The sequence below is a fragment of the Onychomys torridus genome, chromosome 4, assembly GCF_903995425.1.
Source record: "Onychomys torridus chromosome 4, mOncTor1.1, whole genome shotgun sequence".
In the NCBI taxonomy this organism is placed as follows: domain Eukaryota; kingdom Metazoa; phylum Chordata; class Mammalia; order Rodentia; family Cricetidae; genus Onychomys; species Onychomys torridus.
Window position 1 is genome coordinate 151198536 of NC_050446.1, and position 23442 is coordinate 151221977.

At 42.1% G+C, this 23442-nt stretch overlaps 1 protein-coding gene across 2 annotated transcripts in view; it reads left to right on the forward strand.

Annotated features, from left to right (window-relative positions):
- Kif16b (kinesin family member 16B) overlaps window positions 1-23442 on the forward strand; it is a 282233-nt gene that overhangs the window by 158708 nt on the left and 100083 nt on the right. Inside the window, exons 18-19 of one of the 2 annotated variants that reach the window (XM_036184603.1) lie at window positions 22703-22735; window positions 23065-23118. In XM_036184603.1, coding sequence (XP_036040496.1) covers window positions 22703-22735; window positions 23065-23118 — 87 coding nt within the window. The remainder of the gene's footprint in view (window positions 1-22702; window positions 22736-23064; window positions 23119-23442) is intronic. The other variant, XM_036184605.1, reaches the window with a different exon arrangement.

Genomic DNA, 23442 nt, shown 5'->3' on the forward strand with positions numbered 1-23442 from the left:
TATAGGTTAGAGCTGCAATGCTGTCCAGGTCTGTCTGACTCCTGGACTTTGTTCTCACTTCCTCAGTCCTAACCCGACTCCAGTTGGGGGCCTGCTGCCATGGACATGGTCTATGACTGCTCTTTGAGGTCCAGTCAGTACTCTCTGTGGATGAGAGCAGATGCTCCAAGGAACTGTTGCTTCGTTGTCCTGGGAAGCACCCTCAATCGCATCTCTACCTTGTTCCTTTTGGGGACCAGCAGTCTAAAGCCCAGATCCTGAGTTACTTGAGCTAAACTGAAAAGAAAGCCAGTTGGTGAGACACAGGGTCTGTGGATTTCTGGCAACCCGGTTTGTTTTATGGGGTCCAGCTTCGTCTTCACCACTCAGCCTTTCAAACTTCATATTGTGTGATTACTGAGGAAGTTATGCTCATTAAATAATTCTGTCTTAAAATAAGGCAAATATTAGTGAGACCCTAAAATACAAGAATCCTCTCAGAGCCACTGACTAGGCAGTCTTTCTGAAGGCATGGGTACTTTTAGGTTCTTAGGAATTTGCAATGGTTTTCTCAGTGGCTTTGTATGGTGGCTAGAAGAAATCATTCCTGGCTTACATCAGTTAATATATTATGCTGTTCCTAGACATTGATATCAATTGTGTGATCCATTTGTTAAGTATTGCTTGTCTAGTAAAATAGACTCCCAGCTGAAGACCTGGTTACCCCTAGAATCTTGCACACCTTTCCCCACCCTCTGTACAGTGGAGCCCTTTAGTTTGCTACCATTTGGAAACTTAGTTTGTTAGCTTTGAAAACAAAAAAGTAATCTCTGCTCAGGCCACTAGCTCTCTTTACTTTGTGTCCATATGTATGGTATTGAGTTCTCTCAATTGTGTCCATAAAATGTAGAATATGTAGTCCTATTAAAAGTGATACTATATTTTAATTAATTTGAAGTTCAGTTTTTTTCCCCCAGTATTGATAAAATGGCATTCCTCAGAACTCTTCTGACTTACCATGTATGCAACTAAAATGTCACACCAGTGACTCCCTGTGGTCACTCAGCATCCCCACTACCACTGGCATATCTCAGTGAACCTCAGTGCAACCTGGCACATCCATCTCGTATCTTGGCACATCTCAGTATATACCTCTGCAAGTTTTGGGCCTTCAGGTTGTGACTATGACTCAGCTATGTCTGTCACCTGCCACCTGTGCCATAGGAGCTGTTTCTTTGCTTGTTCCAGGGGTTGGTACTTGTTCTCCCGGCCACCTGCTCCTGCAAAGCACCATCCAGATGAACCCGTTCTGCAGGCTCGTCTCAGCTGTCATCAAATGAGTGTCCCTGTTGAGCACACACTGCTGCGATTCTCTCATCACTATTTTGTTATTCTTTGTGGACACAGTCCGCCTTCAGCAAACTCCTTCCGAGAGCCTCCTGTCAATCAGACTCTAGGACAGGGGCCTTTGGTATTGGCAGTGTTCGATATCCACGCCAGCTGGAGGAGAGAATCAGCCTGTGGGGGACCGGAAGGTTAGAGAGGTAAAGGTGAAATGAAGTGTGATGCCTTTGGGGCAGTGTTTGGCAGGAGTGCTGGGGAGGACTTCCTGAGTAGACTTCCTAAGACTTGAGTGGAGGGAAAATGACACTCAGAAAACACAGGGGAGAATGGAAAACATCCCAGACAAAGGAAAGTGGAGTACAGGAAGAAGCGGGATGCAAGATGAGGTGAGGGCAGTCGGTGGCAGCCTGTGTGGGCCCATGTGGGGCACTGCAGGGAGTGGTGTTGGCAAACATGAGAAGCCGTTAGCTGGGACAGTAACCTGAAGGGCGCTTACTATGGGATTGTAGTGTATAATCAGGATATTGTGAAGAAAGCTGTTTGTTTAGACCATATAAAAAGATAATGGTGGCATGAGTCTGGGCTTTAGCCATAGAGATATAGAAAAGTGAAATCAAGGGAGTAAGGGGAGAGTCCAGGTCTCAGGTGTAAACTTGTGGGGCAGTTGTTATACCCTTTCCTGTGATGAGCCAGACAAGGAAGGTGATTGCAAGTGGACAGGTGATAATATTCTGTTTACATGAGCATCTGTCTTGTTAAGTTGGAAGCTTTGTGACCTCAAGGGTCTTGACTTACTTTATTTCACAGTGGCATGCCTATCTCCTGGTTATTAATAACTTAGCAAATAGTTTCAGATTGAAATTTTAGTAAGACATCTGAGTCCTCTAGGGTTTTGTAATTTTGGTTATTTTTTATTAATTTCCCTGGGCATAGGCATTATAATTATTGAGATAAGACATACTGTGCAAAGTGTTACAACCCAGAGATAATGCAGTTACTTAGATATCTCAAGGTCATGTTCTGATCCTTGACAAAAGGTGGTAGAAGGGAGGGAACGCCTTATGATAAAATGGGAAGTAAGTAAAGGCAGTCAGGAAACCCAAGTGAGAAACAATATGTTTTAGATTGATTACAGATGGTGGCTTCTGGATGCTTCTGATATGAGCATGATGCATCCTCTTCACCTGGCTTCTGGAAACAGACACATTCATATAATACTTGTTGGTACAAATTCAAATAAAATTATTTAATACTTCATCATACCTTCCTTCTCCTTGGTTCCCAGTCCCCTGCACTTGTTACCTGCTGCAAAGAGTGATTACCCATGAATTAAAATATAATTGAAGAAAAATTGCCTACTCTGACTTATGGGAAGGCAGACACCTCATTATGGAATTGTTGGCTCTAGCAAGTGGACAAAATGAAGCAGAATTAAAGCTATAGCCATGCTGTTTTTGCCATCTCTTTTTTTTAATGTTGCAGGTATAAATACTCTCAGCATAAATTAAACTAGAAGAACATTGAAAGAAATGTGTTTAGTACCTGGGCCCTCATTAAAGAGTTATTTAACTCCAGATAATCCACAGCTTGGACTCAGCATTCTCATTTCTCAGACAGAAACTTCAGGCTGTGATGCTCCCTCCAAGCAGTAGGTATTGCTGAGGATCTGCTGTGTGCTGACAGCCTGCTAAGTACCAGATCTCCAGCTTTCCGTAGAGAGCCTGGGAACACAGGCTTGTCACGGCAGTGCATGTAGAATGAGTGCAAGGCAGCATGCAGTTCAGAGCAGAAGACTGCTGCGTCTGCAGCCTTCTCTGGGATCTGGTGGGAAAGGACTGCTGTGACATGATGTACCTAGGAAGGCTTCTCTTTCTGGTGCCATGCCCCCTTTGGATAGCCATTCCCTGATGTGTTGGGTGACATGGAAAACCAGCAAGCCCTGTGGCCTCCAGTAGCCGTCTTTACAAGGGTTGACGTCACCTGCAGCCAGAACCTTGGGATGGGTCTGTATGAGTTTGACTCATGAGAACCACTCGTCTTCTCTTTGGAAACCGAATATGATTTCCTTGCATGGGCGCCAGTCTCTTGTGTAGTTTAGCTCATTCTCAGTGGCACAGAGGCTCACACCATGCACTAAGTGACTAGAGTTCTTGTCACAGAGTGAAGAGCAGGATGACAAGGAGGCTTAAGTAAACTTTCTCCTCTGTAGTGGGTGTTCGCAGTGTTCCCAGCCTGTAAGAAGGCCTTGCTTGCGGAAGAGAGGCAGAGAATGCTAACTGAGGACTTAGTCCTCATCATCCACCTTCCAAAGACTCAGAATCACTGCCTGACTTTGTACCAGAGATTCCACTCTATGCTTTCCAGGTGAACTGTGTCCTTGCTGGGCCCTGACTCTTTGCAGAAGGAGCTATCACCTGCTGAGGAGGTCCGCTGCAGGAAAAGTAGAGCTTTCCAAAGAGCTGGGCAGAGAGAGTTGTGCTGAGAGGAAGAGAGGAGAGGAGCCAGCAGGGTGAGACCCAGATGGAGAGAGCGAGCTCCCCAGAAGCCTGGCACTACCACTTGCAGTTTGCTTTGATAAACCCACAGAATTGCTCTTGGGGGGGGGGGTTATATTTCTGTGTTTGCCGGGATGGATTTGGGGTACAGCTCAGGTTCCTAAAGTATGAACATAGTGTCATATGTGAAGATTGCATCTGTAAATTCTTACTAGCCTTTTAAGAAACCTTCCTCAGAGCTAGGTAGGTAATATATGCCCTCAGTCTCAGCACTGAGGAGATGGATGTACAAGGATCAGGAGTTTAGGCCCAGGCTTAGCTAAGTAGTAAGTTCAAAGCTAGCCTGGGGCTATATAATCTCCCGTCTCAAAACAAAGCAAAACGACTCATCTAGAATGTATGTTTAAAGTATACATCCCAGTACACAAACAAGAATTATTTTCTATGTGCTCGTGTTCGGTAACTTCTTTTCATGTTGGCTAACTACTTGTGTGTACCTGTGGTAAAATAGACTTGTGATAATGTTTTACCATCATAACCATTTTACATACACAGCACAGTAAAGTGCATTGATGTTAGCATGCAGGCAAACTCTACAGCATTTTTCATCTTACAAGCACTGCATTCTTGAAATAATGCCTTCCTGCTCACAACTCATCTTTTGCTTTTGTTGTTGTTTGTTTGTTTCCATGAATTTTACTTCTTTAGACTTGTCATACACTTGGGGTCAGAGCATTTTTCTGTTTGTGATTGGTTTATTTCACTTAGCAAATTCTGCTTTGTCAGAACTCCCTGTTTTCTGGCTGAGTAATATTCCTGTGTACATGACTCTCCCATTTTGTTTGTTCACTCATCTGTTAATGGACCTCTGCCAGTGGTTGTTTCTGCTGTTAGCTGTTGGAATAATTCTGCATTGGACAGGAGTCTGCAGATGTCTGCTCTAACCTTTGATTTGAGCCCTTCTAAACGTTTCGGTGAATTGCTAGTCTGCTTTCCATGTGGCTCTGCCATCCTCATATTCTTAGCAGTAAGGGAGGTTTCCAGAGTCTGTACCCTCACCCCTGTGTGAGGATTTCTGCATTTGATAATAGCCATTGTAGTGGACCCAAGGAGCTGCCGTACTGTGGTTTTCATCACTCCGTCTTGTTTCCTTCTGCTTTCTGAAAAACATCCAATTTTGGGGAAAAAATGTTTAGAAATAGAGGAGAAAGGAATACCCCTCCCCACAACACACATACACCATAACTACTGTAAACAGGTGATGACTATGTCTCTACTGTGGGTGGATTTCCAGTGATTACAGCCAACTCATTACACATGTTAAAACCCAAGCAGTGCTGAGTCCAGAATGTGTTCGGTTCATGTCCAAGGAGGAGTGTGGTTATGTTTGCACTGGGAGTCACTCTGAAGGGTACGTAATGATAACATTTGGGAAGCTGCTGTAAGGTTGCTTGGAATGAGACAGTGGTGGTAGGAACCTAGAAGAGAGGTGGGCTAGAAAGACGAGTGTGGCAGGCAGCTATGGGCCGGGAAGTTTAACTGTCTGTGGACTCTAACAAAGGAAAGTATGTTGACTTCCAGTTTTAAGCTTAAATCTTTGGTTGGTTGTTATTTAGCTGAAATACAAACAGGAGGAGGGTCAGGTTGTCAAAGGCACTGAGAAGAATAAGAACAACTTTGAGTAACTGGGCCCTGGTCCTTGAACCTCTTCTGTTAGTGGCTGTGGTTTTGAGTCATCTGTCAGCAGTCAGACTCGCCTTGGGAAAAGCTCCCTCGACAGCAGCCGCATTTGTATGGCCTCTAGGAAGCAGTCAGCTTTGCTTGTGGGATGAATGAAAGTGAATGAATGAAATGTGAGTGTTTACTCATTGCTGTGCCTGGTGTTTGAGAGCCTCTCATTTGTCCCACCTTATGCTGGAGCTTGAATGATGAGGACAGGCAGAGGCTCAGTCACCTTGGGGTATGATTTAGTAAGTACAGGAGATGCTTGTAAAGTCAGGCAGGAATTAGAGAACAGTGGTGTTGTCTTACACATAGCACCCTTGGGTTATCCTGGGATTACTCTGTAGGATTCCTGCCTCCTCTCTGGGGAAGGGGGGGTCTAGACTTCTACCCCCTCCCTGAACCTGTAGACACTGCATTATGTTCCTTAAGGCCTCCTTGGTGGGTGAGCCATTCTTCTAGGGTCAGGCCTGGTCCTTCAGCTTCCACAGAGTGGCCTCCAAGCCCCTATCACTGTCATCCAAGACTTTGTTCTCCAGTGTGATCTTCTCTCTTTCCACCCTGATCCCTTGGCCTAATTGAATGAAAGAAATGCCCCCATCTATGAAAGCTCTGTGAAGCCCTTCCATCTGCTTCCTCTGGTTAGTTTCCTTTTAAGCTTAGTCCGGGAATCACATTCTCAGGCCCTTCTGCCCATCTCCAGTTTGAGCTAAATTTTTGCCTTTTTTCCTTGGGCAGACATTCTGTGCATGCTTTCTCTTTCCAAATTCATCTAATGCCTGGGCCTCTTGAAGGCAGGAACCCTCCATGCCTTACTTAGTTTCAAATCCTGCACATAGGAAGTAACTTTTTGCCGATCTAGAGATCTGGGCCTGCAAAGAGGATCTGGGATATGTCTTTCAGTGGTGTCCAGATGCCTGTGCTATGCATGACCCTTGTGCTTTGTACTTCCCATGTGTCTCCTCCTGTCTTAGTGAGTGCTTCCTTCATGGTTAGTGGCTTGCTTAATGATCACAGATCTACATATCCCTTGTTTTCTTTGGTATTGTCTAGAAGAGTGGGGAGGGTGAGAGTTAGTTTTACACACACACACACACACACACACACACACACACACACACACACACACACACATACCTTAGTACTCCTCACAGAACCAAACTATCCCAACAGTGGTGGCTGTTTTGCTAATAATGATCATATCTGGTGAGTTCCAACTTGTCTTCAAAGAAGCTGGTTTGTTAGTTCATTCCTTCTTTCTCTTTTTTCCTTTTTTCCTTTTTATTCAGTGGGCAACATTTGGTCTTTTAGCTAGCCCATATTTAAAAACAAACAGCCACAATGGAATCATAATCTGAGTTTAGTGGGCTTTGGGAGGTTTTTTGTTTTGTTTTTTGTTTTTTTTTGTTTTTAATATCAAGTCTTTATATCCATGAACATTCCGCTCTGTCAGGCTGGGCACATCAAGTTGGACACTGTTTCTACTCCAGTTTTGGAACCGGCTGCTGGCCTGTATCTCAAACTCTCTGGAAACTGATTTATACACACATCGATTCTTAATGCCAGAGAATTTTTGGATGGGGCAAAGCAGCCTGGTGGCTTCCTTGGGGAGTTAGCTCTACTTTGGAGAGGTGCCCAGCCAGGGTCTTTGCCAGCAGATAATTTCCCTGCAGGGGAAACATTCCTTCTCACTGGCACAGTGTCTTTAAGAAGAAAGCAAGCCGACTGCTCAGCCTCCTCCACCTCGCTGGAGACTGCAAACAGGCAGCTAATTTGGCAGGAGGCGGAAGCGTTCACAGCTTCTTGAAAGTGCTTGAAGCAAAATTAGATACCTTCCAAGTTCATATCAGTATTGAAAATAAAAGAAATTTTTGCTGGCACATTAGCCTCCTCTAAGTGCTGCACAGTGGTGAGCCCATTTAAATGGATAAATTTGAATAATTAAATTCTGAAAAGAATCAACTCAGTTTCTAACCAAGCTAGATCTAAAAATGTCAGAAGTCAGGGTCAGGACTGCATTAGGTAAACCACCTAAGGAGTTTCACCCAAGGCCATCACACACCTTGGTGGCATGGAAGGCCTCTGACTCTGAAATGGCCTAAAGCTATCCATCATCAGGGAAGGGGATAGAAGAGAGATAGTGAACTTTAAATATTTATCATAGGAAGTTCAAATCACAATCAAGTATAAAAGAAATTACTGTGGCCATGTCCTCCTAGCTCTGGTGCTCCCTCTAAGTATGCCCCTAAGTATGCCCCTTTTCTCTCCTCCATCATGGTTTCAGTGTGAAATGCCCCCACAGATTCATATGTTTGAGGAGTCGGTCCCACCCGTAGCCCTGTTTGGGATATTGTGAGATCTAACTGGAGGAAGTATGTCTCTAGGAGCTTTGGCTTGAGACTTCTAGCCAAGCCCCAGTTACAGAATACTCTTTGCCTTGTAATTGCTACTATGGTATAACCAGCCACCCCTCACTCCTGCTGTCAGAACCAGCCAACCACTAAGTCCCATCTCCCTGCTTCCTGGGCCGTGATGGACCATAGCCTTTTCTGGTCATGTCTTCTTCTCAGGTAGCTAATATTTACTGTGACTGTCAAGAGTCATACTGAATCTGTAAGTGTTTCTGTTTTGGGGGAGGTTTTTTTTTTTTTAACATTTAATGTTTTCCTTTCATAGTTCTTTTATACTCTTTTAATAGTCATGTGATATTCTACTGTAGATATTCCATGTCCTACTGGACTTACCTTCTATTGATTTATGTTTTCTTGTTCAGTTTCCAGCTATCACATGCCATCAGGCTGAAGAGATTTGTAGCTAATTCTTGTGTTCTCCATAGTAACTTTATCAAGGCAGAAAAATTTAGTACTTGGCATTTCTAGATCAGAGAGTAGAATCTGATTGTGCATTAATAAATTATTTCATTACCTACCTGCTAATACTGTGAGAAGTTTCTTTTTCTTTTAAACAGTTTCAAGGAATCTTCTCGAGTTCTTGAATATATCCTTGTGAGTACAGCTTTATGGATGCAGTTCTAGGTCACAGGAAGCAGAAGCTTGGTTTCCTGCCTGCAACTATGGCTGTCTTGAAATGCATGCCCTCCTTCAGTGTCCTGTTCATTACCCAGGACCCAACTATCTATGACTATTGCTGAGTTTCACCCTGTACTGGAATGCTGAGGGAAGGTAGTTCCTACATTCTTGCTGTCTTCTGTTTGGGTGTAGGGATGGAGTTCTAAAAAATAAATCCAGAAGGATCTCAAATCTGAAGGAAAAGTTTTAAGATTGGATGCAAACATTGTAAAGCACCAAGATAGTAAAGAATTCTTACCAGCTAATAACTATTACATAACAAGAAAGTAGTTCCTTCCCTGTATCTTCCATCCTTTTCCTGGTTCTTGTTAATGGATGCTTTCTAACACACTGTTAAAAGCTATGGAAATACAGATTGAAGCAAGAACGACAGGAAGACTGTCCATACACACTCATTGCAGGTGTAGTTCCCTCTCTGAGCCCCATGTGCCCCGCTTTCTACCTGTATCTTCTGACCCACAACAGTCCCCCTTTCCCTTCCATGTCTCCTGTGCTCTGTTGTCTCTTCACCCCTTTTCTTCAAGCCTGTTTATTTCCTCCTGATGACATCCTTCTCATCTTCCCTTTCACTAGCTGGAGAAGGTAACCGGCATTGCACTGGAAAGTAAGAAGTCATCAGTAGCAGGGTAACAGCCTTAGCTGTACTGTAGGTGAAACTAACCCTGTTTCCAGCAACCAGACACACACCACACATGTTTGTCAGGTGGTCCCCAGCAGTTTGTAGAACTTAAGGACACCTGATGAGTTGGAACTAAGAGGAGTTCACTTTCCCCTTTCAGCGATATGGAGGGGGCATCAGGAAATAGAATCTGGTTGTAACTCAGGATGCTCCTGCTGAGATCGTCTCCTTCAAATGAGACTGTATATTTTAGGAAAGATCCTCTTCCCTGGGAAGAACAGTGTCCTTCTAGCTACACATTTCCTGCCCCTTCCACTTTACCTTCTCCTACTCTGTGAGTTGCTTCTCTTTTCTTGCTGACCTTGAACATGTGAGCTTTATGCATGTTGTTGACAATATTTATGCTGCTGGTAATTTGGTAGTTAGCCTGTGTGTACTTGAGGGTTATTTACTGTGTTTATCTCTGTTGTTTCATTTTATTGAGCCTTGCCATTTTTTCTAGTTAAGTCTGCTGCAGTGCTGGTTTCTTCTCCAACTTTGGTCCTTAGTTGTCTCCCTTTTCATGGGTCATTTCCTAACTTTATGATGGCTATAGATTGTCTTAAATAGTGTATTAAGATACACAGTCTTAGGAACTTGTAATGAAGGAAATTAAAGGAAGTGGGTTTCTTCCTTCATTAGCTGATATTGGTGTTCATTACTGATTTTGCTGTTCTTTGCTGATTTTTAAATCCTTGACTATCATTCTGTTTGGGATCCACCATAAATGATAGGCCTGTGAGCTTTCTGTCTTCAAAGTAGATGGTTCTAAGAACCAAAGTAGATGGTTGATTTCTTGTGTTACTGTAGCTTGCCTGGTGCATTGGGTTGTTCCCTGTATTTTCCAATCTAGAGCTACTGTGAAGCTCCGTTGTGTAAATGAGCCATTTTTTTAGTGAGGTGATAAATGACTGTTAAAGGCAAAGGTGAGGCAGGAGAGTTTCAGTTAGTCCTGCATGGCAGCATGATGTTCTATTGAAGTACCAGGTTGTGTTAAGTTATGTGTCATTAGCTCTGCTCTTTGGTAACCATTTGTTTAGAGTACATTCTGGTTCTGTGATGGGCTCCTGTTGTATGCATCTATCTCAACTCCCAGGTCATTGCATGCACCTCCTGCAACTCTTGTCCAAATAGCCATCAGCAGAATCCACTGTTACTTCTAAGGTCTCAGTTTAAATGTCACTTTCTCAAAGAGGACTTCCAACTACAGCCCACATTTCGTCTCCTTAGTTATTCACTCATAGTCTGTTCCATCTTTCCTTGTTAGCAAATTAAACAACTGGGAAATTGTGTCTGTTGGTACAGTTGTATGTCTATTCTCTATCTCTGTTTAAAGGTAAACTAACAGGGCTAACTTCCTTAACACTGTGTCCATACTTTGAAAGTAGGTGTTTGAGGAAGGATCCCTGGCTGAAAATGTGTACGTGTGACTTAGTCCTTGATGAGGCCTTTCCATTTGCTTTCATCATAGGCCATATCTCTAACCTTGAATAGCTATTGCCTAGCTCTGTGACATCAAGTGTTAAATCAACATCAGCAACCCCTGCATCTTACTTGACCTGCTAATGTTAATTGTCATCATTGTCAGAAATAAGTGAAAATGAACCAAAGGGTGATAGACCCCAACAAAGGTGAATTAGTTGCTGCAATCATAGGAGATTATAAAAGCTTAGGCCGTTTTTTACATTACAAAATGATGCTCATTACAAAAAAGCACAGCACTCAGAATTGAATAAAGTAATCATAGATGTTTATAATTCTTCTACCAAGATGTGACCATTAGTTTTCATTGGTAATACTTGCTTATCATTTAAAGTATATTTATTTACTTGGGCATCAGTTACTGCAATAGTGTATCATATAGAGTGCTTTAAAAATTGAGGCTATTCTGAATATATAGTTCTGTCTTCTATTTTCTCTACTTAAATTTCATTGTGAGATTTTCCCCCTGCCCCTCCCTGATGCCACTGAATTTAATTATTCATTCTTTGTTTATATCATAACGTGTGTCTAATAAATAAGGACACTTTAAGCTATTTCATTTTCCCCATCTAAATTCTAGATAGCATTGTAATTTTCTAATTTAAATCTTTGCCTAATTTGGTATTCTGTCAGCTAAATTCATATGCAGAATTTTTATTTGATGGTAGCTATTGATTAAATTAAAGCAATTAATTAAATTAAGGCAAAGGGGGAATAATAAAGAAAAATATCAGGAAATAAAAAAAAGACAATGGGTTTGTTGTTGGGGAGTTGGGAAGACATGGCAGAGGAAGACTGGGAGTGTCTACAGGCTGGCTGGGCACAGAGTTCTCAAACTGCCAACAGTCCATCAGAAACACAAAAGTACACATCTCTACATTGCCTGGTGTGTCAGTCTGAGTGTAATTGGCCTCCGTAAGCTCAGAGGGAGAGGCACTAGTAGGAGATGTGGGCTTGTTGGAGGAAGTGTGTCACTGTGGGGGTGGGCTTTGACGTCTCCTATGCCTAAGCTACTCCCAGTGTCACAGTCAACTTTTTGTTGCCTGCAAGATGTAAGACTGTCAGCTCCTTCTACAGCACCATGCCTGCCTACATGCCACCATGCTCCCCACCATGATGATAATGGATTGAACCTCTGAAATGTAATGCAGCACTTCAATTAAATGTTTTCCTTTATAAGAATTGCAGTGGTCATGGTGTCTCTTCACAGCAGTAGAAACCTGAGACACCTGGTTAGGGGTATGCTGTGGTTTGAATAGGTATGTCCCCAGTAGGCTCATATATTTGAATGCTTGATCATTAGGGAGTGTCACTGTTAGGAGGTATGGTCTCTTGTGGGTAGGTATGGCCTTGTGGAGGAAGTGTGCCACTGGGGGTGGACTTTGAGGTTTCAGGAGGACAAGCTGGACCTAGTAGAACTCTCTCTTCCTGCTGTCTGCCAATCCAGATATAGAACTCATGTCTCCTCTAGCACCATGTCTGCCTGCATGCTTCCTACCATGTAGGGACCCAGCTCAGGAGGTTTCAGAGGAGAAGAATATTAGTATGTGTCCTAGAGACAATTCTTGTGATATTTGTCAAAGAACATGGATGCTTTTCCCTTATCCAAAAGAATCTTCCTAGGACTAAATTGAGTTATGCATTATCGGACTTGGCAGAGGAGATTTCCAGACAGCTTGGTATTAACTGTGCTGTTGGTTATTAGTGGGCAAATTTATGCAGATCTGTAAGTAAAAGGGGCAAACAGAAAAAGGAAAAATACAAAATGTACAGTTTGAGAGAAAAGGAACACCAGGAAGAAATTTAAAGAAAAACCTGATGTTAAATGGAATAAAGGGAGTTGTGACCCTAGGGCAAGACTTTACCCAGCTAAACTCCTAGTTTATGCAAGGAATTGAAGAAAAGTTAAGGGCTGGTCATGGTTGTACGATCTTTCATTCCAGCACTCAGGAAGCAGAGGCAGATGCATCTCTGAGTTCAAGTTCAGTCTGATCAACACAGCAAGTTCCAGGTTAGCCACACTTAGGCACTGAAGAAAACCATCAAAAGCAGAAAGGTGATGCAGATTGAATTGAACAAGGGGGCCATGTTCCAGTCCTAGGAAGCACCAGAACTTGGCAGCTTCAGCCAGGTGATTTTGTATAGCACAAATCTCTAAAGGGTCTTACTAATAAGATCAAACCCAGAGCCAGGTATTGGGATGAATGCTGGAAGATCAGAGGAGCAGAACAAGCCACAGCTTCCTCACCTTGCCAATTCCTCAGGTGATCCTGTTTCCTCAGACTGGATGCCTCTGAGTCCTCATCCAGAATGGATCTCAGCTAAACTGCTTCTCAAAAGCCTAAAATCTTAACCAGCCTAGTTCCTGGTCCTCATGCCTTATATACCTTTCTGCTTTCTGCCATCACTCCTGGGATTAAGGTGTAAGTCACCATGCTTGACTGTATCCTTGAACACACAGAGCTCCAGGCAGATCTCTGCCTCTGCAATGATAGGATTAAAGGCGTGTGCTACCATTGCCTAGCCTCTGTGTTTAATATTGTGGCTGTTCTGTTCTCTGATCCCAGATAAGTTTATTAGGGTGCACAATATTTTAGGGAACACAATATTACCACATTTCCCCTTTTTTGTCTAAAATTTTAAAAAAGCTTATAACTAATATAAAAAAGTATATCCAATAAGTATAGACAATATATACAGTCAAGAATTACATTAACAATGTCTAGTCCGTTAACATTTGACAGATTCAGACAGAAAAGTATATCCAATAAGTATAGACAATATATACAGTCAAGAATTACATTAACAATGTCTAGTCCATTAACATTTGACAGATTCAGACAAAAAAACTCCATTATATATATTATTAATATGGTGGTGGTGTGTGGGACCAGGAGCTAGGCTGGTTAAGCTTTTAGGCTTTTGAGCAGTGGTTTAGCTGAGATTCATTCTGGTTGAGGACTGAGAGGCATCCAGTCTGAGGAAACAGGATCACCTGAGGAATTGGCAAGATCTGCTCCTCTGATCTTCCAGCATTCGCCCCAATAGTTGGCTTCTCGTTTGATTTTATTAAGACCTTTTAAGATTAATGCTTTAGTTCTGGCTTTAGAGTAAGGATAGAAGAAAGAGGTTATAGAATCTCCCTCCATGACTAAGGAAAGCCGTTGAGGATAAGCGTGTGGCAGGGGAAGCGAGAGGCCTTGGTGTGAAGCATGAAGGGGAAGCTTGGATTGCCTTGAAGAGTCCAAGATGTGGTAGATGCCAGAGCCATGGGATGGATACCTGCAGCAGAAAGCTGCTAATTAGGTGTTGAACCAGCCCAAGAGAGAGGCACGTGTAGCAGTCAACAAAGCTGAAAGGAGTTGGAGATGCAAGGAATAGTTTGATATCAGGCATAGAGATGCAGATTTTGTAGTTTGTCCAGCTAGTTTTTGGTCTTGCTTTGGTCCAGTATTTCCTCACTATGTTCTCTTTCCTCCCTTTAGAATGATAATGTATATCTTGTACATTGTAAGTATGTGATCTATATTTTCATTTTTATTTTACCAGGGATTACAGTTAAGAGATTGCCATGCATCCCAGTAAAGACTTTGGATTATTAAATAGTGTTGATACTGTGGTAGACTATGAGAACTTTTGAAGTTGGACTAAATGCAGCTTGCATTATGATAATGGATATAACACTATGGGGTACAGAGTGGAATGTGATGGTTTGAATCAAATGGCCCCCACAGGCCCATAGGGAGAGGCACTATTAGAAGGTGTGTTCTTGTTGGCGTAGGTGTGGCCTTCTTGGAGAATGTGTGTCACTAGTAGTGGGCTTTGAGAATAGATGATAGATAGATAGATAGATAGATAGATAGATAGATAGATAGATAGATAGGGTGTATATAGATTTTGCATATTCATGTGCACCTAGTGCTTTTCCATGTGTACACACACACACACACACACACACACACACACACACACACACAGAGTTGTGTAGTCTCATATATTTCTGCAAGCATATACATACTCCATATTCTGGGCCTTTCTTCTAGAGCCTCAGACTTGTGTGTTTTATTTGCTAAAGACATCTTAAGTTCACGGTTCCAAAACTAACTGAACTTTGGTTATCTTCTGCCACATCACTGTGGTTCCTTTTTCAGGGCTGTGTGCTGTGTGGCGTGCTCTTTGTCTGATGGTTAGACAATCTAAATGCTGGAGCCTTCCTCCACAGCCTCTCTGCCTGTATGTGGTCCTCTTTGAATTGTGTTTCTTTTTTCTCCTGAATGGCTTCCAGACTATTTGTTGTCCTCCTGAACTGACTCTCTCAGCCCTGAAGAATGTTCCTCCATGACTAAGGAAAGAGATTACAGAGTCTCAGAAGAGACTGGACTTTGGACTTTTTTTTTTTTAAATTGGTCTGCCTGTGTACCTTTCTAACAATGAGGTTGTTTATATAAGTCATTATAGAATTATATGACATTAAACAGTGTTACACAATACCACAATACCAGCCTTTGGTTTGGTACTTGTCCTAGGTGTATATAAAGGAGAAATGTTTATGACATTATGTGTGTGTGTGTGTGTGTGTATAAAATGACATTATATACTGTCTTAGGTCTTAGTTGAGTTTCTTTTGCTATGAAGAGCAACTCTTATAAAGGAAAACATTTAACTGGGGTGGCTCACTTACAGTTAGAGGTCTAGTCCATTATCACCATGATGTATCATGATGGCCTGCAGGCAAACATGGTGCTGGAGAAAGAGCTGAGAATTCTACATCTTAATCTGAAGGTAACATAAGTGAACTCAGATACTAGGCGTGGCTTGACCATATATGAGACCTCAAAGCTTACCCCCATAGTGACACACTTCCTCCAACAAGGCCCTACCTACTCCAACAAAGCTAATACTGCCACTTCCTATGTGCTTATGGAGACCAAATACATTCAAACTAACACAAAGCTTTATTATAGACTCTCAGTTTCGTATGTATATATGCCGGTCTGGGTTGAAAGCTGATTCCAAAGTACAACAATAATGGTTCTAGGCTGTGTTTACTTACAACTGTTTCCCAAATTTGCCATAATGAGTTATTCTCAACACAAAGGAGTGAAGAGTATGAATAACTGTTATTTTTTCAGGGAAAGAGAGGCTAGTGTTAATTACCGGCATCTGCTGAGCCAGTAGTTCAGGCCATTGACTTCAGGAAACTACCCAGCATAATCATTGGTAGAATGCCTTCTGTGTGCCTTGAAGGAGGTCTCCAGGGTGTACACACTCAGCCAAGATGGAAGGATCTTTGTTGTCCAGGAGCCCTGAGGAAGGGAGAGACAGCCACACCCTCTGTGGCATGAAAGGCCCAGCAGCCCTGGCTATTGCTCTAGCTGTTCATGACTCCTCTCTCTGGCTTTCTCTCCACCGCCATGCTGGCAGTGCCAGGCTCACAGTGGGCCATGCAAGTTACCCTCTCTTTGTCTGGCTTCCCCAGGTGGCAGGAGATGGATCTCAGTGATTTCTCCCTCCATGTCCTGCTTTCCTAAGTCTCCTCTTTGCTCTACTGCCTTTCCTTGTTTTAAACCTTTTCACAGATGATCTCTGTTAGACAGCGCAAACTCCTCAGCACCTCCTACTATGCCTGGCACACGGATGGCAGGACCTGTGAGACAGTAGAGTTCCTGGGGAAGTGGAGCACCAGTTCCTGAGTGTTTCACCCATCATGGCAGGATCCACTTTAGGTGGCAGAGCAGCTTGCCAGCAAAGCCTCAAAGAGTGTTGCCTTGACCTGGACATTCAGCTTGCAGTGCCACTGCCCTAGCTTACCACCCTTGATTCCTGCTGCATTTTGTACAGTGGACAGCTGAGGCCACTTCCTACTTTCTGTCTGTACCTTCTGTATGTCCTCCTTTACTATTCTTTTCTTCCTCTTGACTTATCCTTATTCAGCTCATCCTAGGCATCATCATAATTCTATTTCTCAAGGCCAACCTTCAGCAGCCCCTCGTCTGTAAGGCTCACTCTCTCTCATCCATGTAGCCATGTTCTGTCTGTCTCTCTGACCTCCTATCAAAGCCACCTTTTGTTCTGGCTCATTGCTGTCCATGTGGTCTGCACATGCTCTGTTTCCTTACACGCCCTTAACTGTGCAAACACACTTTGTCACTCTCTTCTCCCCAGCACGGCCTTTCACGCACCAACACCTTGGTAAAGATTTGCTGTGGCCAACATGAGGTGGAAGGAAATGATAGGAGGATTGCCTGTGACACGCTGGTCTAGTGTTTTGAATAGGGAGAGTGGGTTTTGAAATAACAGATCAATTTTAACTTCTGAGGGCCTTCACCTCTTCAACCATGGTTTGAATAAGGAGGTCTGTTGGAATTCCAGGGTACAGGGAGAATTGGCGAAGAGCTAAATGAGGGGAGTTCTCCTCCCAGCTCCTCTTAAGAGATGCTTATCTTACATTCTTCTCTAATATTCTGGGTCTCAGCTCCTGGGCTCTAATGTAGGGATGGCTATGATATAGGGGTATGTGCTGAGCTGAAGGTTATACCTATTGAGACTATACTCACTTCAACAATCCTATGATCTTGGACTGTAATAGCATTGGCTCTGATATGTGTGAATTTTACTTAATCAGATTACAGTACTCTTACTGAAGTAGGCTGCAAAGAACTACAGAAAATGCTTATGGCATCAAATTCCACTACTTTAAAAAAAGTACTATTTCTGGGTACCTTCAGTTTGCAACAGAAAATATCTAACAATTTGGAAGTCTTAATAGATACATTCTAGACTAGAGGTGTGAAAGTTTACTTGGGAAATCCTCCCCAGGATGCTTTGTGTCTTCACATTACAAACTCTGACTTAAGTAGAGGGTAACTTTCCAGATCAACTGTGTGGTGAAACTGCCCCTGCCTGCTTCAACACCCTTCTTAACTCACAACCTTGAATTGCAATTGTATAGAGGTCACTGTTAGATAACCCAGTGTGTAACATGGAGGGGTTAGAAACTCCTGTCCATCATCTTTACAAAGTACCTTTTCTTAGCTTTCCAGTGAATGTTTATATGAGGGCTGATACCCAGAGGAAAGATTTTAATGCCTTGTAATGGACCAGAGAAAAAAAACAGTCATCCTTCACTGAATGCTAGGAGTTTCTTACAAGGATTTGCACTGAAGTATCTCGGCACTGGCCAAGGCTAGTTTAGCATTCCAGGCAGGTTGTATGTAGCTGCAAGAGTTGCACATCAGTTTGGTAGATCTACATAACTACAACCCAAAGTTTCAAATAGAGAATCCAAGTCTATCCAATGATGAATCATTTTTTCCTGATTCCTAACCTATACCTGTTCAGACAATAAAATCAGATATCCAGGCAGTAGACTTCACCAGTATGTCAGTCTCAGGTCACCTCTGGTGCCTAATCGGAACTCCTTCTAGATGTGCTGTAGTCTAGAGCTCAGTCTCTCACACCCCTTGCCTGTACCACTCCAGATGTGCTGTAGTCTGGAGCTCAGTCTCTCACACCCCTTGCCTGTACCACTCTAGATGTGCTGTAGTCTGGAGCTCAGTCTCTCACACCCCTTGCCTGTACCACTCTAGATGTGCTTTAGTCTGGAGCTCAGTCTCTCACACCCCTTGCCTGTATCACTCTAGTTGCCAGTGAAAGTCCTGGCTGGACATGGGCAGCTGTCTCTTCCTGCTTTTAGACCTGACTTGAGAGGTACCAAACTAATCAGTATTACTATAGCATAAGGATGCAAATATTTATGGTTTATGCTTATTTAAATTTTTCTTCATTTTCTTCTTTCTCTTTTAAAAATAATCACAGTCTCACTTTCAATGTAATGGTGTGAACTCAGAAACTCCAACCCTCTCATTTTCTATTGCTGATGATAACAGGAATGTAAATTGCAAGATGTGCAGTTATACCTAAAAATGCTAGCTGTCTTTTAATGAAGAGAAAAGTTTATTCCTGGTAAAAATAGATGGTATGCTGTGCTTTTTTGTTGGACCTAACACAGTATGTGTACCTCCAAATGTCATTTTCAAATGTTAAAAACAGCTGCAAAAATTACATCCTTTTATAGTTTCTTTTTAATTATAACATTTAGGAAATTAGCATTTGGGGCCATGATAATCCCAGTAATGTAAGATAGTGAATTGTACTTGCTTAAAAATGTAGCCACTTTACATACAATTATACTTGATATACGGTCTAGATACTGACAGGCTCACACTTGTATTTTACAGTCTAGTGTGGTATGCTAACTGAAATAATTATGGATTGTGGAAGAAAATGCATTTTAAAGTATGATCAGTAAGTATGTAATATTTAACGGAAGTTATATGCTGTCAACAACAGTTCCTGTCCCCTCATGTTTAAAGTAGGATCCCTCAATCATAATGCTCTTCTCATATTGTTGGTGACCTTACTTCAGTTAAGAGATAGCACCAAGTAGGTTTTTTTGTTGTTGATTTTTTAAATTTTAGTTTTTTTTAAGAAAAGGGAATTATTATCTACCAAAGCACACCTCTTCTTTGAATAGAAAATGGCTAAGATGTAGAAACAAGTCATAGAAAAGTCATTTCTCCTCTTCAGAACTAAAATAGGGATCTTCCTAATCAATAGGTGCTGCCCTTCTGAAGGGCCAAAAGCTGTGGCCTCAAACATCTGAGGTTGATAGCTGCTGTCAATCAAGTGTCTCCCCTTCTTAGTCCTACTCAAATATTCTAAGCTGAAGATGTCTGCTGCGGAAGAACCACTGATTTCATGAGCCCACAGACCCTTTTATCCTCCACCCAGCTGCTTGCAGATCACAAGCCCTCTGCCTAGTGAAGTACTTCTCATCCACTCAGCTCACGCACTTACCCATTGCCACTCATCACCTCTCCTTCCTGTTCTCATCTGTCCTTCCACATGTCTCTTCTGGAGTCTCCACATCTGTCTAAGCCCCACTATTATCTTGAGTGACTCAGGTGAACAACTACCGTGCTGTCCTATTGGCTGGTACCCACTTAGTCAGCATAGAGACCGCTCTGATTTTCTCCTTTTTCTTGTAGGCTCCATTTTTACTTCATTTCTTTTCTTGTTCAGGAGCTAATTCAGTCCTTAGACTAATACTTGAATTTTTGTCTTCCCATGTCTTCAGTTGAGCTCTTTTCTGTGCTGTTACCAGCCATTTCCTGCATTTACTCAGGCATCTCTGTTGAATACTACCAATAAACGAACAAACAAACAATATATCAACCTGAAGATTGGGCCTCTGAAATCAACAATCTCCAAACTTGAATGATGCCAGTGACTCTTTCCCTCTCACTTTATCAGTTCTCCTCTACTATTTATTTGATTTTTGTTTTGGTTTAGAGACAGGGTCTACCTCTAATAGCCCAGTCTGGCTTCTCTTGCTTTAGCCTCTCTATTGGTAGCATGGCACACATGTACCACCATGTACAATTCCCTTGCCCACTGGCCCTTTCTCCTCCTCCAAATACTATCCCTAAAATGTATGCCTCTTAGTCTCCTTGCTCTTCGCATAGAGTCTTGCTTCAGCCTTCAGAGAGAAGCATCCAGGCCAAAAACAGCACCCATACTTCCCTTTACTGTCTTTATTTGTCTCCTGACTTCTTAGTTCACCTCCTTCCCAGCTAGTCTTCAAAACCCCAGGCAGGTGTATTTGTGAAGTGTGAAGTCTTTAGTGAACTTCAAAGACTTTTTGGAACGTGGTTCCTGATACCCTCCTGAAACCCACTCCTTCCCATGTAACTTGTGGGAAGCTAAAATCTGGTTTTAGTGAGATTTTCTTAAGTTCTATATCATACAAAAGGAAAAAAAACAAAACAAAACAAAAAACAAACACTTGCCTTGATGCTAGCTTCTCCCAAATTCTGGGACATTTTCTCCTGTGTGTGACACACTGTTGCAGAACAGAGAGGAGCTATAATGTCTAGGATGTGCCATGTCTGCTTGTATACCTCATTACCTAACACTGCATTCACGTAACAATTGAAGTTACTGCTTAGCTAGACTGTGAAATCAGATATTATCACTTGTACTTTATGATCTCCTTGTCACCACACAACCCTTAGGAAAAATTGTGGCTCATAATAAGTTTTGGAACCAAACTTTGATTCTGATGCTATTCAATACATTAATCCTCAGTTTCCTGCTTCATGGACTGAGGAGGATTAATGTGTCAATGTCTTGCAATTGGGGGAACAGCATGAAGATTCTGAATGTCTGGGTGTTGGAAACACATCTTAGAAGAAGATAGGCTTTCGTCCTAGGCCCTGGCTGCAGCTCTCACAGCAGCCTACTGCACACATGTCGATGTCAAAACACTGGATGCTGATAGACATAGGGAGCTGTATCACACAGGAGATCTAAGGCAAATTTCTGGTCTCAAAAGCATTTTAACCAGTCTTACCTTTTACTATGTAAATGTCTCTAGAAGGAATTAGTTATATATTCAAGTTTACCAGGGGGCTGTGAAGATGTTTCCATGGGTAAAATACTTGCTACCTGTAATCTGAACTTGGATCCCAAGAACCCACATAAAAATCAGCACAGTAGCATATGTGTCTGTCATCCCAATGTATCCCTACAGGGAATTAGAGACAGAATTTCCAGAAGCTCAAGGCACCCACCTAACCTGACATATGCAGCAGTGAACAACATGAGAGACTGTCTTAAGGTGGGAGTGAGGACTGATCCCCCAAGGTTATCCCCTGATTTCTACTTGTATGTTATAGCACACATGTTCCTGAATACAGAGAGAGAGAGAGAGAGAGAGAGAGAGAGAGAGAGAGAGAGAGGAGAGAGAGAGAAACAACACTAAAAATATTTACTAGGAATGATCATATCATACCCACTTAATGCACAGCCATATGGACTGGGTTCCATGGTTACCAGTTATCTGTCTCCATGACCGATCTTGTGTCGACACCTATGCCTATACTAAGCTGCAGATTGATTATGTTCACTTGACATAGCACAAATATCAACAGAAACAATTTTTAGTGAAAGGTAAGTTCTTGTATTTTCTATCACAAATCTGAACAAGGCTTACAAAATAAGTCAACAGAGGGTGTTTTGGAAGCAGGTTGTTGTGGATTCAAATGCTGGCTCCACCACATGTTCCCATTGTGACCTGGAACAAGTTCTGGAGACATCCAAGCTTTGGGTTCCTTGTCTGTCACTTGGAGATACAGTTTGCAGCCTTAATATTCTTGGAGGACAAAGGGAACAGCCTGTGCCGATCAGCATGACTGTTCTTGTGCCATAGATGCACAGCTGTGCTTACAAAAGCAACCAGACACGTTCTAGCCCCAACTGAAGTGAGAAGAGATCCCTTTGAAACATATCTTAGATCATTGTAAAATCATCTGTGTTGCCAGTTTGGATTTGCAGAGGGTCCAAGGAAAATAGTTTATGGTGTATTGTTCCCTAGTTTAGCTTTGCAGCCGTATCTGCCATCTACAACAGAGAAATGTGTATATTTGAGCATTACAATTCATGGTGTTCAATTGAAAAAGTGAAACCTATTTCCTAATGTCAGAGAAATTGGCTTGTGTTGTCAGAATTTAAAAATTCTACATGACCTGCTTTTCATTATTTTGTTACTACTGTGTGACTTTGTGTAGTCTCATAGACCCCACTGTCACTCATACATCTGAGCCTCTGAGTAGAGTAACTATGATACAGCCCTAAAAGAAGGGCTTTGCTATGCACAGTAACTATTTGTGCTCAGTAGTCAACAAAGTGTGAAAAACAGCAAGCTAACTTTCTGGAGTGTTTGCTTCATGCACTTACTGGGAAATGTGCTATTTGATCTATGCATGACCATTGTCTTGTAAGTACCTTACTGCTTTTCTCCTGGTGTTTCTTCCTGTTGAATTGTTTTCTTAATGGATGTCTGTGCTCTCTCCCCTCTACCTCCCTGGCAGTCTTTTCCCTATAAAAGGACCCATCTGTCTAAGGTAGATTCTCCTTCTTACTTATTCATCAGTGACTAAGCTGCATGGAATAGACATGCTTAGCATTTAGAAGTTGTGTTTAACTCTGTTTTTTTTTTAAACTACAGTAATATTTTATTTTCTTTCAAATCAAATCTGTTCTCTTCAGTCTAAGTTCAAACACCTAAATTATATCTAATTTCTAATCATAGTGATAGAGCAAAGATTGTATTTTAAACTTGCTAATCCATAGTAATTAAAGCAATAGACAAACTGTGCTCCAGTGTGTTAATCTGTGTGCAGAGAGAAAAGCTCCTTCGTGGAAGTGACGTATTTTCATTTGATTTCACCAGACTTGAATTTGAGAGACAGCAGCGGGAAGAACTTGAAAAACTGGAAAGCAAAAGGTGAGCTGTGAGGCCCAAGTGTCAAGCTGCTGTCTGGGCTGCTCTCTCAGTGTCCTTCTTGAGTTCACCTCTTCTGTTTCCATGGTTCCCTCTGGCTCTGAGCCTGCTATTTACATATCTAATGCCTGCAGGTAGTTTCTTATAAGGGATTGACTTTACATCATCTTTCAGTTTTCACGGCAGTTCATCTTCAAATACTTGTGAGAAAAGGGGAATAGTCAATAAATTAAACATCTGAGCTCTGTTGAAATTTAACCTCAAATCTTTTTGTAGTATTCTTGGGTTTTTAAAAAGTCATGAGTCTATAAAGATGAAACATCAAAG